This window comes from Protopterus annectens, chromosome 10.part0 (assembly GCF_019279795.1).
Source record: "Protopterus annectens isolate FY-2018-M chromosome 10.part0, PAN1.0, whole genome shotgun sequence".
Taxonomy (NCBI): domain Eukaryota; kingdom Metazoa; phylum Chordata; order Ceratodontiformes; family Protopteridae; genus Protopterus; species Protopterus annectens.
The window spans coordinates 30,489,434-30,506,866 of NC_056744.1; the positions used below are offsets into that span (position 1 = coordinate 30,489,434).

Below are 17,433 nucleotides of genomic sequence, written 5' to 3' on the forward strand. Positions count from 1 at the left end.
CCAACAAGATATTAAATTTATAACAGCAGCAAATAAACTAATAACAGTTCAAATTCCAAGATAAAGTTCTTGTGTCAAAATATTGGAAAGAGAAAATTCCTGAGACAGAAGAAAGTCATATTATAAAAGCAATTGATTTGACTACAAAATCTATTTCTCTTCAAAAACTGATGTATACCCAGTTGATGATATGGAATAATGCATATTATACACGCCTTAACCTGCATAAATTTAATTCTAAAAATTCCCCAATTTGTCCTTACTGTAAGGATCAATCTGCCGATCTTCATATGTTCTGGAGTTGCAAATGCATATACAGACTTTGGAACTCGCTAAAGATACAACTTCAGAAGATGGGTTATCAAAGTACAACATTGTCATGGAAATTCATGATTTTGCATATTTCCCCCAAAATAACTTTCTAGATCTTAAAGTATCGTATTAATCAATATCTTTTTATTGATGAAGCTATATATAGCTACTAATTGGTTAGACCCATCCAAAACATCATGGAATAACTTGAGTATTAGCAATAAGACGTATAGTAGCCCGCAAATTACTTTTGGATCAACATAATAAAAATATTAATAATCCAAAAATTTGGGAACAAGTATTTCATATTATATTAGCGTAATATTTCAAATTTGAATTTAACAAGAATTATTTTTACACTTTTAAAAGACTTTGTAACAGCAAACTGTTCATTATTCTAATTGATTTTAACTACTTTTATATTATTCTTGTATAATTTAATGTTACTTGGAAGCATTCATGTAAATATTGTATATATGTTGTGGTGTTATTGTTATTTACATTAGTTGGTAGTTTTTCTTTAATGTTGTATCTGTTTTAATTTTGTATGGAATATAATAAAACAATAAAAATTTATTATTAAAAAAAAAAACTAAAAGACCTCTCCCAAACAGCTACTGAGATGGAAAAACTTTGTGTGGCAATGATGATGCAGCATGCATGGAAGGGGCTTGTGTGTCATTAGGAGGCATGCCTGACTGAGACTACATACCCCTGCCAGAGGACATCAGAGTGTAGCCCTGCTAGACAGGGGTCCAGGAAAGTAAATACTGTGGGAAGAAGTAGCCAGTGAACTGTTATGGTTAGGCTTGTATAGGCCCTAGGGTCGATAGCCTAGTACCAATCTATGAACCTATAATGCCTTATTAGTCCAGGAGCTACTGTCTGGGAAGTTAAGTCCTCAAGCAGATTGAGGAAAGAGAAATTGTACAGATTAAAGCAGCTCTTTCCCTCCCTTCCCCTCAGGTATGGTAGTAACTGTCCCACTAAACTAAGTCCTTGCTATCACAAGCAAGGTAAAAGCAAATCAGTGAAGTGGAGCAAAGGGTCAGTGCAAGACAAATGGGTACTGGGACCATAACAGAAAGCCTGGGACACCCCATGGGTCTTCAGCACCCTACTGACAACCATGACTATTTGGCATTTCTCCTCCCTTATCCCCAAATTCCTAGCTCTGTGCTTTTCTATTTTCTCCCCATACCAAGATTGCTGGAAGGCTTACACTTTGCTTTCCAAATGGCAAAGGCATCACACAGGAAAAATGGTTCATTCAAGGCATTTTCAAACATTACAGATTGCACCTTTAAATAAGTCTACAAAGCTTCAAGGTGTCCATCCTGTATAAAATAAAAAACTACTATTAGCTTTTCCAAATTTCCTTAGCATTAATATAGCCAGTACCTTTGAAAGACCAAAATAAGAGGTTGCACTTGAGATCTTTGCTAGTTTCCGGAAAGTAAGGTCCTTTGAGATCTATTCTGGGTCTGTCAAAGGTCAGTACCTTAAGGTCATAAAATTCATATTAGTCTCATAAGACCCTGTGTCCCCCTTGTTTTCCACAGGTCATTATTATATGATAGATCTCAAAGATGCCTTCCTCCAGATACCTGTCCAAAAGAAGCACAGATGCTTTGTCAGATATGGGGGGGGGGGTGCTCCCACAATCTGTTTATCTCCTTGCCCTTCAGATTAGCTACTGTTGCCAAGGCCTTTATTAAGCGCCTAGCTTCAGTAATTGCATATTGTAGGACAAAGATCATCCACATTTATCCATACTTGGATGAATAACTTATTCAGGCAATATCTCAGAAGGAGGTGGACAGATCTCCACTTACTCAATTTCACTGTGAAATGCTTCCAAAGTTTCTGGTAGTCTTCAGAATTCCAAAATCAAAGCCTTTTCTTTCATAAAAAGTGGTATTTCTGGGATTGCTTGTGTGCTTCAGTTGCCATAAGGCTTCTCTTCACCAAGAAAAGGTGAAGCATTTGGAATACGTACAAAAATTATCACAAGAAGGTAAATGTTGCGTGTGTTTTGTCTGGGGTATATGACCTCAACCATCTTGTTGGTATACCCCTCACCAGGTTTCAAATGAGAGGATTCCTTTGGTATATGTGATCCATCTAGAAATATCTCTCCCATTCCCTGAAAGAAACTTCCATTTTCCCTTCATTTCAAAGGAACTGGAAATAATGGTCCACCCAAGTCGAGCTGGACTTGGGAAATGCCCTTCACTCAGCCCCCAATCTGGCACCAACAACAAATGCTTTAGATGTAGCCTGGGGACATGCAAACAACAAGTAAAAGTCCAAGGCCTGTAGAATGCCATACAGGGGATGAAGCATATACATATGAGGGAAATAATGGTCTTTTAAGTGCACACTGCCTTCAGACTAATATAGAATGAAGGTGGTGTTCTTCAGATAGTAACAGACTACAACAGTTTGTGTAGTAAATCAGCAAGCACGATGGGATGCCATCATACCCTCATAGCTGCTGAGGGGAAGATGTGAATAGGGGGCAGTACCATGATCACAGATGACCCTTAAGACCATATACATTCTCTCCCACCATAACATAATGGTTCAACCCAGGAGGTCAAATGTGGATCCATAAGAACGGATTTAATAAAGGATGTCTTCAACTGATGCACAGGTACAATGTCCCAGAAATAGTTTGCCTTTTCAAGCAAAAGATTGTTGAAATGTTTTGCTCACATAACAAGGAGGCTTGGGCCTTTGCTTCTATGCATTCCTTCTGAATCCCCCTACTCTCCATGGTGATGCAGAAGATGAGGATGGGGCCTAAAGACACCTCTCAACTGTACAGATTTTTGCAGAATGTCCAGATTTTTGCCTCCTATTTTTGGTCTGTTTTTCATAAAATTTTGTTTTTTTTGCTAAATTAGTGACATCATTAGAGACTGAAGTTTAAAAAGTAATCATTGATGTTTAGACTTCATACTGTTCAGAAAATTCATGCTAATGTAAAATTTGTTCTATCAAAGTAAGATTATAAGAGCAATATTTAAAAATTGCCCCTATTTTTGGGCCTTTGTCCCACTTTTATTTATGGGTTTGTCCAGATTTCTTGCTCTGAGGTTGAGAGGTATGCCCAAAGATGCTTTTATAGCACTCAGCTGGTCCAGGCAGCATTAGTTCATCCTCCTCACAGTGATGCCTACAGGGAGAATTTTGTACTAGAAGACCTTCTCTTTTAGAGCATAGGGGTCCTCGTGTGCCTCTACATGGGGACCTTGCAGCTCACAGCCTGGTTGAAGTAACTTTCTTGCCCTTCAGGAACCACTTCGAGAGTAATTGCATCTACATGGATCTAAATTATATCCTTGGAAAAACTGACAATCTGCTTTTGAGACTGCAGCCTCTATAAGGTTTTTGCTCTGATTTTCCTTTTACGCCTGCAGCTACAGTGCCCATCAAGTTTTTGCCTTGGAGTGAGCCATACTGGTAGCTGTTGCCTCAGCTAGGAAAGTGCCATAAGTTCAAGCTGTGACATGTGAATAAACATTTCAAATCTTCCACAAGAATAGGGTGAGCCTCAAAACAAATCCTGCCTTAATGTCAAAAGAGATGATGTAATTTTCCATCAGTGTAGGCATACAGCTGCCTGTCATTTTTCCAAGTCCACAGAACAGGGAAAAAATTCTATATTCTTTGGCTGCACACTAACAAATGAGATTTACGCAGAGTTAAAGATGGAAGTTCCAATAAATTTCCTTTCACTGCAGGAAAGGAAAGGAGGGAAAAGCAATTTTAAAGGAAATTTCTAAATGGCTGACCCACTGCATTGTGTTCTTTACAGCCAATAGCTCTAAGGACAATGCTGCTACTATGACCTTTCTCAGGATGTCACCACCGTATTTTGGGGACCAGCTACTCATCCACACTTTCTCAAAACGTTGAAAGCTGGACATTTATTCCAGGGCAAACGCTGTTTTTTTCTATGGCTAGAGGGACTAATTACTTATTCAATGCCTACTCCACCGTGGAGCAAATGTCCCCCTGCAAGTTAAACAGTGACAGTCTATCTTCCTTTAAATTAAGCCTGGATGATTGAGTGAGCACCCCTACATTTACTCCAGAACTTGAGAATGTGGGCACAGCATGATGGTGGGTGGGTATTGGCAAGATGTAAATGATCTTGACTCAAATACTCTGTATTTCCTATGTTCAAGCAGGGTATGCTGCAACCCAGCCACGACACATCATCCAGCTCCCTTTCCCAGCAGTATTAGAGATGTGGGAGTCATCTGTGTTGTCATGACTACTGCAGCAGTTATTTAAAAAATGTACAAGTGTGAAAGAGCATAATAGATGTCCAAGTAGATTATTTGCTTCTCTTTCACATCCCCTCTGTCACTAGGGGCAGATTCAGGATACCCCATTCTTATTCTACCTCCTTCTCCTTTCCCTCTTTCAGTGTAATGGGCATCCTCGGGTGTGAATAGAATTTGAAGGAATATCTATCTACCTTCCTTCCCATAGTGTAGCAGATGAGGGTTTGTTCTGCTCCATTATGCCTAAAGTCTTCCAGGGCCCAAGGTTTTGACTTTGTAGCTTTCACTTCCCATGGGTTTGCTTATTTAGGCAAGAAGATTTTAATGTGGTATGGGGGGATATTGTTGCACTGTAGATGTTTTGCTGTCGCAGTTAGGTGGGCATTGGCCATACCAAGAGACTGAAGGGTACTGAGCTCTGGAAGCAATTCTGAAAATTGTACTTTCTCTGACTGAATTCCAAATAGGTCAACTGGATCACTGATCTACTTAAACATTATGGTACGTTCTTACACAGTTGTACTTTATGGTGAGTTTTACAAACTCCACTGTACTTTTGTTGTGCTAAAGCATAGTAGTGAATGTACTATATTGCATGTGAATGGGAAAATAGTGTATACTAGTTGATTTTAACTTGGTTCATTTTTGCAGATTGTTGGTGTGAAGGATGAACGGATGGGAGAAGAAGTTTGTGCTGCTCTGCGTCTGAGGGAAGGACAGGAATGTACAGCGGAAGAGATTAAAGCATTTTGCAAGGGACAGGTAAATAGCATCCGAGCTTTTCTTCCCTGAATGTTCAAATAAAAATTGTGTGTAAATGGTGCTGGCATACAAAATACCAAAGATGCAGCTTTATATTAAAGATCATGTTTAAAAGTGCAAATGCAGACACTTTTTTATACAAAAACAAAAGGTTAACAGCCATTTACAAATGTTTTTAAAATTGCTTCTGAACATGGAAGACTAAATGTAGTGAGACATGTATACAGCATTACTATTCATGTGGAAGCTGAAGACGCTTGTGTGATAGATCATGGAGTGTGAGGGGGATGTCCAAGTTTACATGCGAGGGCAAACTAGGTCCTCACATAATGAAGGCACATGTTCACCATCTGAGAAGGCATTAAGGCAAAGACTTCATGGTTGCTACACTGAGTTATGCCCACTGTAGTAATGGGGAATGAATTGGCACAGTCACTGCAGTGGATAGATGGTTAGCAAGCATCCATGGAAAGCAAAAAAAACTTTAGAAAAATAACTAACATATTTGTTCTTGTGTAACACATTCCTTTCATGGGTCGTTTAACACTTCAAAAAAAAAACAAAAAAAAAACGTGGGAACAAAAGAAATGTTCAAGTTGTGTGTGAAGATGTTTTATTCTTGCTTATGTTGCTTCTTGACTGTTCTTTGAGCAGTTTTGAAGAAAATCTAGGTCTAAGTTCATCACTGATGTCTGTGAAAACAAAGGAACTTTTTTTTAAGTATATATAACAAATCTACCCAAAATAACATCCTTTTTAATTATTTATTGAGAAGTAAAGAATTGGTAAAACAAAATGTATGATTTATATTGAACAGTTGCTGACATAATTTACTTACATTTTGTTGAGTATTAATAGCTTATGCTGTAATGTTATTCACTCTGTGCATATTAATGAAAATAAGTAAAGTTAGATGTTTGTTATCTAGAAATAAATATGTCTAGAAAGCTAATTAAGTAGCTCATTGATGGGAGATTTTAGAAATCCAGGTTATAAACAATAAGGTAGAATATTACTGGGCAGATGAGACTTAAACATATCTATTTAATAAACTGCTTATAAGAAAGATATGTATTACATATACCTGCATATGGCAAAAAAAAGTGAAGGTACAAGATCTCATTGAATTTAAATAGAAAATCATATAAAAAATATTTGAAAATATCCTGAAAGCTGAAATATGAAGCCTGGTCATGTGAACTTTGAAACTTGTTGCATATTGTATGTTAGAGTAAGACTACCTGAAATAATTGATTTCATAAGTCAGAGCTAAAAATGTGACTCTTATATTGCTGAATCAGTACAAACATTTTGATAGAAAGTAAAGTAGATTTTTCAATACGTTTTAACCTGGGAAGGGCGAATGGGATTTGAATTAAGCGCATCGTTACTTTTAAATACAATATAGACTACAATTTATTGGCTCCATAGAAATAGCAAAGCATCAAGATGGATTAGTAGTAATAATTTAGTTGATTTGATAGTAAAAGCAGAAAAGCCATTGTTCTTCCCTCATCTTATGTGCATGGGAAGCAAACTAGAATTGATAGGATGTATGCCTCTACAGATTTACTTAAACTGAGTTGTACTTTAATAAACTATAATATTTTATCATTTTAAGTGTTACACAATTTAAAGATAGACACTTGTACTTTTAAACTGAATTCCGAGCTTTTGTTAGATGTATAAAATATGTCTATATCTTTCAGCAAGACAAATGTATGTGCATTGATTTTTCCTTATGTTAGTTTAGTATGATAAGATTACCTGTCACCTGCAATATCTCTCTTCAGGTCCCACCCTGCTCTTCTTTATTTATTTAGAGATTTAGTCATAATAATGTTGACTGATCAAATAATTTTATGAATATTTAATGGATAATTTATAGTACTGTTACACTGATGGATTCTTTAATATCTTATCATTACTAGACAAGGATAATAGAAGTGGAATCTTAGACTTTTATGGTATAATGCAGGGGATAGTTTTAAATGGCAAAATATAACTAAATTAATAGCGCCGTATTTTTAACTTCTTATTTGTAAGTCATGGTAGCCTTTGGCTAGTTTTTTGATGAATTTTTAGGTGTTGGTAGGTAGAGAGATATTGTAGAAGCCTGTCTATTTGATAAAAGAATGAAGAACTTTGGTATTCGTTATCAGTGGGAGTGGTAAGCACTAGGAAGCCTATCTACCACAAGATCCAGGTATAGATTCTTAGTTTTTTAGTACTTGAATTTGCTTATTCGTGCTCAGCACTTGTTCAGAACTTGTAAGCACTAAATAAACCTACTAATTACCATAGCACTCAACCTTCCTCTTTACCTAGAGGAAAACAGTTTTTGTACTTAACTTTCCTCGCTTGCTTAGAGAAAAACAGCTCTTATACTCACTTTCCCCACTTGTCTAGAGGAAAGTAGTTTTTTTATTCAGGCATGTCCAAGGGTCAGCTCCCAGTGTTCTCTCCTGTCTATCTGATGAATCTGGGCATTTTGAGGCAATGTAGCAATTGCCTCATGTACACAGACAGCCCTCTCCTTCTACACCCAACACCACACCCTGTGAGAGATGCACTTATCTAGCCAAACTTGAGGTAAATCGCTCTCCAACCAAGACTGAACCTGACAGTCAAGAGGAGAAAGTAAACACTTGCACCACACCACACTCATCACATAGTCCCACTAAACCTACACCACCAAAATCCACACACAGAAACACAAAAACATTCACAGAGGCTCTCAATAATAATCTGCTCAAGCAACAGTGACCTCCAAACCAGAAACGTAAGCAACCTCCACCCCCCAATACAACCCAAATGACACACAGCCCACAGACTGTGTGCAAATAAACCACAGCCCATAAGGAAAACCAACATACCCAACACACTAGTCATAGGTGACTCTATAGTCAGGCACACTGATATCCCACTCACCAGGCTAAACAAGGAGAAAGGTTACTGTCAGCTGCCTATCGGGTGCCAGGATCCGCCACATAACCCATGCACTCAGGTCACTCCACAACAAGTACAAATATGACTCTCTAATTGTCCATGTTGGTGTGAACGACCTGAGACATATACCTCCCTGGACTGCATGAAAAGAGACATGGAAGAGCTGTCCGATCTTGTAGCCCAGGCAGGTATGACCCTAGCCCTGAGTAGCATCCTGCCATCACCCAGAATGATACTGCAGTACAAGGACAAAATGATTGACTTCAACAATTGGCTAAGCTTCTGGTGTCATTCTAACGGGATCCAGTATCTGTCTGCCTGGGACGACATGGTCGACACACCACAATGCTTTGCCAGAGATACCCTGCACCTGTCGCCCCTGGGATTCCAGATACTGGCTAAGGCTCTTGCCGCCGCTATAGTGCCTTTTTTTAGGCAAGGTTCAAATGACAAATTCACCATCATAACAGGAACAGGCAAGCAAAAACTGAGGGTAATGCTACTCGATGCTAGAAGTCTAAATCTCAAAATGCACTCACTCAAGGCACTTCTTAAAACGGAGAACATCGATGTCGGTGCAGTGACTGAGACCTGGTTCATGGCTCTAGAGAGCACCCCTTGCATTACCAGGCTATAACTCATACCACACTTTTTGGCCATCTAACCTAGACCAGAACACCAAAGGTGGAGGTGTCTATATTCATTAAGGATATCCACACTTCCAGGCTAGTTGCGCAGCATAATGCATCCAAGGATATCCAAGTGCAACTAACTCTGTGCAAAACTGCTGTCCAAATTGTAGCTTGCTACAGATCCCCCACCATGCCCCAGGATTCCCACTCCTCTTTTCTTGATATACTGGAAAATATTAGGGTTCAACCAAACACCCTAATAATGGGCGATTTCAACTATCCCACTATTAACTGGGAAAACTACTCCTGTACCAACTCCTTCGCTCAACGCTTTCTGGAATTCATAAATTCCAATGCCCTGGATCAACTTATCCACACCCCCACCAAGGGCAACAATATCCTAAACCTAGTCATTGACAACGAGTGACCAGTGTTCCATACCTGGTCAACTCCTCGTTGGTCAGATCCGACCATAGGCTAATCACCCTAGATATCTGCTTCCTGCCCCCACCCACCATTAAGGAAACCATGGTAAAAAATTTCTCCAAAGCCAACTTCATGCTTCTTAAGACCGAAGTGGCAAACTTCATGACACCCATGCACTGCTGAATCCTACACAAATGCACTTTATAAACACATGAGTGCATGGATCATGCTATCCCAAACAGAACCAAGACACTATCCTCAAAAAAAAAAAAAAAAAATCTGGTGGTCCCCTGCCATAAACAAACTACAACAGAAGGAAGAAACTGTTGCAAAAGAGAGTAAAATCTCATGAGTGGAGGAGCACCCTGGCCAGCCTCAGTAAGAAGCTGAGATCCTTATAAGATCCTCCAAAGCTAGCTACGAAAACAAAATCACCACTGATTCTAAGGGCAACCACAAAGCATTCTATAGCTATGTCAAGAATCACAATGGCAACACCCAGATCTGCTCAGAGTTACAGCACAACAGCATGAAAATTATGGAACCAACTGATATTGCCAACATCCTGGCAGATGGGTTCAGTGCTAACTTTACCCCCCTCTCACACCCTAAAGGGCCCATATCCATACAGGAAGAATGCAGAGTCCCTGTAATCACATCTATGCAGGTAAAAGCTGCACCCTCTAAAATCAAAACCACAGCAACCATGGGGACCGGACAACATCCCAGGCTGCGTTTTACATGAACTTTAGAACGAACTGGCTCCCCACCTAAGCATCATGTTCAATCATTGTCTCACATCAGGCTTTGTGCCCACTGAATGGTGCACAGCAACATTTATCCCAATCCACAAAGGGGGAGCCACCACTGATCCTGGGAACTTTCGCCCTATTAGCCTGACGAGCCTGGTCTGCAAGGCCATGGAACGTATCATCATGGACCTCATAAACAAACATTGGTAACCTACAAACTCTGGACCCCACCCAGTTCGGGTTTGTGAAAGGCAGATCATGCCTTCTGAACCTGATAGACTTCTTAGTCACCAAAGCCATAGATGATGGTAAGGTGGTTCACACAGCCTATCTTGACCTCGCAAAGGCTTTTGACACTATCCCCCATTCTGGAATTATAGCTAAACTCACTAAACTAGGTATAAATCCCTACATCACAAGATGGGCTGCCAATTGGCTCACTGACAGAACCCACACTGTAAAAGTTGCAGACTCCAAATCGGACTTCAAACCAGTGACAAATGGAGGACCACAAGTTTCAGTCCTGGGACTTCTCCTGTTTGGTATCTACTTCTCTGAAGTACAGGCCCACACAGAAGGCCTCTGGCTAACAAAGTTTGCAGATGACTGCAAACTAGGAGCCATAGTAGAGTCCCCAAATGATGTGGACATCCTACAGAAGGGCCTCACTGAGACAGATGCCTGTGTCAGAGGCATGGCCTCAAGCTCAATGCCAAAAAGTGCATTGTCATCCCTTTTGGTAAAACCTCTGTACCCATGAACTACCACATAAATGGCAGTCTACTTAACACCGAATGTGTGATGAGAGACCTTGGGACCCAGGTGGACAGTAGTCTCTCCTTTGGTAATCACATCACCACAGTAGTCAGGAAATCCTATGTGGCAGACCTCATCACAAAAGGGTTCTCATCCAGGAAAAAATAGGTAATTGTTTCCCTCTACTTGGCACTCATTTGACCCATTATAGAGTACAACGCCCCTTTTGGAATGTACCTCACAAGACATCTGCAGCAGCTGGAAAGGCCACAGAATTACCTCACAAAGAGGATTACTAGCCTCAAACAGATGCCCTACACTGACTGTTTCAAAAACTCTAGCTTTACTCTGTAGCATATTTCCTACTCCGAGGAGATCTCTGCCTAACATGTAAAGCTATGTTAAACCCTGAGCTATTGTTCATGCTACACCTAAAGAAATCCCAATCCCTCAGAGCTATACACTCTAGAGACCTAAACCTTGTCACCACAATAAAACAGTACATGCTAGAGGGATAGATTCCTGTCTCAGAAACGTCCTATACTCTGGAACAAGCTACCCATCTATGTCAAGCAAAGTTCCTCATTAGCACTTTTCAAGAAAAATCTTTGAGTGGATAGGAAATACACCCTGGGGATCACTTCTGTGGCTCTGCTCGACAGGGGCACAGGAAATTAACTTTGTTGGCTAGGCTTACTTAGGCCCTTGGGCCGATAGCCTAGTACCTACCTATGAACCTATGGTAGGTTCTTTTTTTAGTAATATATACAGTTGCTGTATGATTTTTTTCAGTTTTTCTTACTTGCGGGTTTATTAGTGTAGTTTGTAGACAGGAAGAAATAAAAATGTGGGCTGCCAAGATAGTATTGCAGGAATGCATTAGAGGTTTTATATACAATTAAATTAGTATGGTGGATAAATGGGTCCTTATCTTTTAAAATAAGTTTCTTTAAATATATAGTATAGATTTAATCTGTTATTGTAAATGGATTAAACAATGGCAGCAAAAGGCAATCATTAATGAGATATCCAATATTAGAGGAGACCTATTCCTGCAAGAGACTCGTTTGATAAAGATATACATCTTTGGTTATGAAATGTTATCTGCCTCTTTTAGCCAAGAGTATTGGAATTGCTATACTTTGGAGAAAAGCTACTGTAATGCCGAAGGTCATGGAATCCATTAATAATCCCAAAGGAATGTATACATTTGTAATAAATATAATGGAAAATGTTAAACACTAGCTAATTTGTACTGGATCCCTGGAATAGGTGTAAGAGTGGCTAAAGATAATTTAAACTTTCTACAAAGTCAATGGAAGTGTAGTTTAATTTTCACAGGGGATTGTAACTGCATACGTAATATAGAAGATACAAGTGAACAGAAGAAATATAAAATTCTGGCAGCAGCTAAAACACTAAACAGATGGATTAATAATAATTTAGTTGGTTTACTAGTAAAAGCAGAACATAAGTCATTGTTCACTAGTTATTCTTATGTGCATGGTACAAAACTAGAATTGATAGGATTTATGCTTCTACAGATTTACTAATAAAATGAATTGTTTTAAAACTATTCCTTGTCCTTTATCCGATCATAATGCATTAAGTACAAATATATTAATGGATGTAAGGACATTTTAGATTTATAGAATCCTAGTATATATGATGAAATTAAAAGAATCTGTGTTACCATAAGAAACAAATCAAGGATTTTTTTTATCTTTGAATGATAATAGGTTATAAATCATATATTAAATATTACAAATGCATATTGACAGAACAGGAAGCTGGGCTAGTAATGAGGGTGGGATAAAAAGGTTTTTAGGAATTCAAGATGAAATACACAAAGTGTGGCTTAAACAATAACAACAAAAAGGATAATACTGAACTCATTAAAAAAATGAATAAAATATCAAACAGTTTTAATGCATAAAGTGGAGATTGCTGTGCAATTTTTATTTCTAAAGCTATGTGATGATTTCAAAAAATCTACATAGATTTTGCTTAACATCTTACTTCTGTTAGCTTAAAGGCATAAATCAATAACATCCAAAATCATCAAACTAATAAGCTTACTTCAGACATGGAAGCAATGCTTAATATTTTTTAAAAAATTCCATGAGAATCTTAAAGATGAAAATAATCCTGATTACAAAATTGACAAGTATTTAAAGAAAAATGTTATTCAAACTTAATGACCAACAAATTTCTTAATTGAATAAGCCTATTACCCTAGTAGATGTTAAAGAAACTTTAAAAAAGTAAAAAATGGACCAAGTCCAAGATTAGATGGTTTAAATGTGGAATTATATAATCTATTTCCATTAAATATTTTAGAATTGAGTGACATTTTCAAGATAATTCAGTGATGAAATAATTTCTCCCTCATGGAAATTTTCTGTACTCTCAAATATAGTTAAACAAGGAAAGGATAAGAAGATAGTTTTCTCCTATAGGCCTATTTCATTATTAAATGTAGACAAAATATTTCATTCCATTTTTCTACAGGATTAAGAGATATAGTAGATTAATAAAGATCAAACAAGATTTATAGTCAATAGATTAACATACGATAATAAAACAGGATAGCAACTGTCTTAGATTTAGCAAAAGGAATGAACAAGAAATTGACCCGAATTGGCTTAGGTATCAAAAGAGCTTTTGATTCTGCAGATTTGAACTACTTGTTTAAAACTTTAGAAGTGTTTGCATTTCCAGAAAAATGTATTTCTCTCAAGGCTTACACGATGCTTTCAGATGTCCCCTTCATACTTATGGCTGCAGAGTTGAGGCCTGTGCACATGACCATGGGACATCTAGACATATTACCTCAAATGTGCAATCTTGCAGCATTCAGGACATGCTTATATTTTTGCAATCCCCGTCTTCTGACCTTTAGCACCCTGCAATCCATGAGCCCACTAGTTCTTCATGAGGAGGGAGGCCATAACCATTGCATTCATTCCCACATGAGATGAGAGCAGATTGCAGGGCCATCATCCACATAAATATCAGGGTCCCCCACCTCCACCACCACTGGCACATTGCATTCACTGGCAGCTGAAACTCTTAACACCCTTTGGCAGCTTCCAAGGGACACTAGCACTGTTAGGCTCTGAGGAGAAGTATGAGAACTCTCATGACTGCCTATCCATGACCTACATGGCTACACATCCCTCTGGTCAAGAGTCCATGAGAAGCTCCTCCCACAGGGTATTGCCCAAGTGTTGAATGAAGTCACCACCCTTCAACCAAGATGGGTTAGCTGTACACCATTCACACCCATCCTTTTGCCCTGTTCCCTCCAGGTCCTGTCCCTGCTAGTTGAGCTTGGATTTCCTGGGTCACATTTCATGTTTTATCCCTCTGTCTGAGGGGGACTTGAGACCCACTTAATACTTTAGTTAAAAAAAAAAAAAAAAAAAAAAAAGGTGCTGGCTTCCCTGCCTTTTAACCAAAGTGCTTAGCTTCCCAATTTGGGAGGCATTGCACTCTGTTCTGAAGGCATCCAAAATATCTAGAGGTCTAGCAGGAAGGACAGACATCTATTCGTGACTTATTCCCATGCATTAGTAGTAATACTGCAGCAGTGATCTATCTTTTTAAACATCTTCCGTTATAGTGAGTAAATATGTAAAACTGAACTTTATTTCAATGAACTGCATGTGCTAAAGCACCAACACCAATGATTTTTCAGCAAAAGTTTGAAACAAAAGAATGCTGACCGTTGTAAAGTGTTTCATAAATTCTATTTCTGACAATAAATGTGACCTCCAGAAAAAAATGTATGGTCTTGCAAAACAAAAACATCTGGTTCAGTCACTTTAATAATAGCTGTTTAACGCATTCACTCCAGTGGAGCTCAGGAAGTTTGCACTGTAACTTCCAATGGGTGGAGCTGAAGCCTTTTGACAGAATCAAATTATGTCCTCACATTTCAAACAAATGTTCATATCCCTGTAACCATAAGGGTTATGAAAGCAGTATAAATGGCAAAAATTCTTCATCACAAACTATTTTATAGTGGTAATATTCTTTAGGTTCTAGCTCTTAAACTGAATTGTATAAGTCACAGTAAACACAACTGAATTGTATAAGTCACAGTAACTATTACATTTGTTATAATTTGTAAACAACTTAAAAAATATCTAGCAACCATAGTTACCCACATACTGTCAGCAGCATTTTATTCATCTAGTTTGAGAGCTTTCATACGAGGCTAAGGAGTTTGTGTTACTAAGTTGTTGAGATATTTAGAAAAATGTGAAAATGTATATCTATATAAATTAATATCATAAGAACAGTTAATATCTATTTACTTGCACTAGACAGAGGTCAAATATTAATGCAATTGAGTTTGCCATTGTGTAAGCTTTAAGATGAAATCTTTTAAAATCTTGTGCATAGTATGGTTTGAAATTGATGTAAATATGAACCAGCAATATTTGACACCTAGAGGCGTCAGAGGTTAACTGCAGCTGCACCTTTAGGCATCACTCGGATGTAATGAGTTAAAAGGTCTGCAATGGATGTTTCAGTTTTTGTAAAGTTTGCAATAAACATTTTACAAGGTGTGTTTGAGGAGTATGTGCTGTTTGATGTAAGTAAGTACAAAAACATGAGTGCAGGAATGACAGAGGGTTTAGCAGTGTTGCTTGACTACATAGCTGCTGGAGTAACTGAGGCTGTTGATTTTGACGATTGTCCAGATATGGGGACTGGTGTGTTCCAGGAGCATTTGTTGAAGCTTGTCGTCTTAAAATTAACAAAAAAAAATGGCATTGTAAGATATTGTGAAAAAGTGTGGGTGAGCAAAGAACAAGTTTAGGAATGAGCTGACAGCATTCCCCTGATATAGGGGAGGAAGGGCACAAGTAAAAGGCAGCACTTAGATTGATGTGGAATTGAGTATAGCAGAACACAAAGTAAATGAGATTCAATATAAGACTTGGAGAAACCATGGATTGTGGGAGTTCCTGAGAAGGTAGGAGGACTGACATCTTTCAAGTGTAGAAAACAAAAAGTGGCATTTCGGGCTAGTTTTTCAGCTGACAGTATTCAGATTGTGAGGGCTTCCATGAGCCAAGAGACATCTCAAAGCACAGAAAATATTAGGGTTTTTCTTTACCCTGTCTAATGTATGGTTCACATTGGATGGTGAAGGCCCTGGCGTATTTTTTTTCCTATTCCTGACGACAATAGACACAGCAGACTAGAATAGTGGCTAGTAATTAGCACTCGGATATGTTGCATAGAAGTGGCACAAATCCAGCCATGTGCTATAAATGGGTAATTTACAGTAGCCGTTTAATTTTGTTTTTTGGCTTGAATGCCATCTGATAAGGCTTGGCTACTGGAACATGTGAACTTGAGATAGATTCTAAGGAATTCTTACAGCAAAGAATCTCTCAAACTGTCTGGTACAAACCTCTGGAATCCGTGTTCATTTCCAGTCTTGAGAGTCTTGTAAATGTGAAGCATCTGTGCATGCACCCAGTGGTCTTCTATGTGGTAGGCAGGATGCCTAAATTAAGGCAGATCGGGAAATAAGTTAACAGAGCTATTATAAGGATGTAGTAAAGGCCAAAGCCTACAAAATGCTTAGCTCACAGCTTGCAATAATGGAGCAAGAGGGGGTATACTTGCAGTTGTGCTGAGCCTCAGGGGTTCATCCAGGTAGGTTATCAGGTAGACCTGAAAGAGGAAAGGGGCTGCTTTAATTATGGGGTTTAAAAAATAAGGGAAAGTGTTTGGCACACCCTATCGATGGATGTAATAGATTTAAGGACTATTATGCTAAGTTACACAGTCACTCTGGGATTTAAGGACTATTATGCTAAGTTACACAGTCACTCTGGGATTTAAGGACTATTATGCTAAGTTACACAGTCACTCTGGGATTTAAGGACTATTATGCTAAGTTACACAGTCACTCTGGGATTTAAGGACTATTATGCTACGTTACACAGTCACTCTGGGATTTAAGGACTATTATGCTAAGTTACACAGTCACTCTGGGATTTAAGGACTATTATGCTAAGTTACACAGTCACTCTGGGATTTAAGGACTATTATGCTAAGTTACACAGTCACTCTGGGATTTAAGGACTATTATGCTAAGTTACACAGTCACTCTGGGATTTAAGGACTATTATGCTACGTTACACAGTCACTCTGGGATTTAAGGACTATTATGCTAAGTTACACAGTCACTCTGGGATTTAAGGACTATTATGCTAAGTTACACAGTCACTCTGGGATTTAAGGACTATTATGCTAAGTTACACAGTCACTCTGGGATATAAGGACTGTTATGCTAAGTTACACAGTCACTCTGGGATTTAAGGACTATTATGCTAAGTTACACAGTCACTCTGGGATTTAAGGACTGTTATGCTAAGTTACACAGTCACTCTGGGATTAATAGTCTAGTGGCTATTAAGGAGTTGTTGGAAAAGCTGCTTCTGCTAAGCCTATGGCCGCAAGATTCTAACAGACCTCTGCTGCTTTATTATCAGAGGAGATGGTCAAAACCTTACAGTA

At 38.4% G+C, this 17,433-nt stretch overlaps 1 protein-coding gene across 1 annotated transcript in view; it reads left to right on the forward strand.

Moving 5' to 3' along the window:
- Nucleotides 1–17,433, forward strand: part of LOC122812920 (medium-chain acyl-CoA ligase ACSF2, mitochondrial-like) — a 910,993-nt gene that overhangs the window by 837,438 nt on the left and 56,122 nt on the right. The window contains exon 14 of the mRNA XM_044084978.1: nucleotides 5,262–5,372. Within this exon, the coding sequence (XP_043940913.1) occupies nucleotides 5,262–5,372 (111 nt within the window). The remainder of the gene's footprint in view (nucleotides 1–5,261; nucleotides 5,373–17,433) is intronic.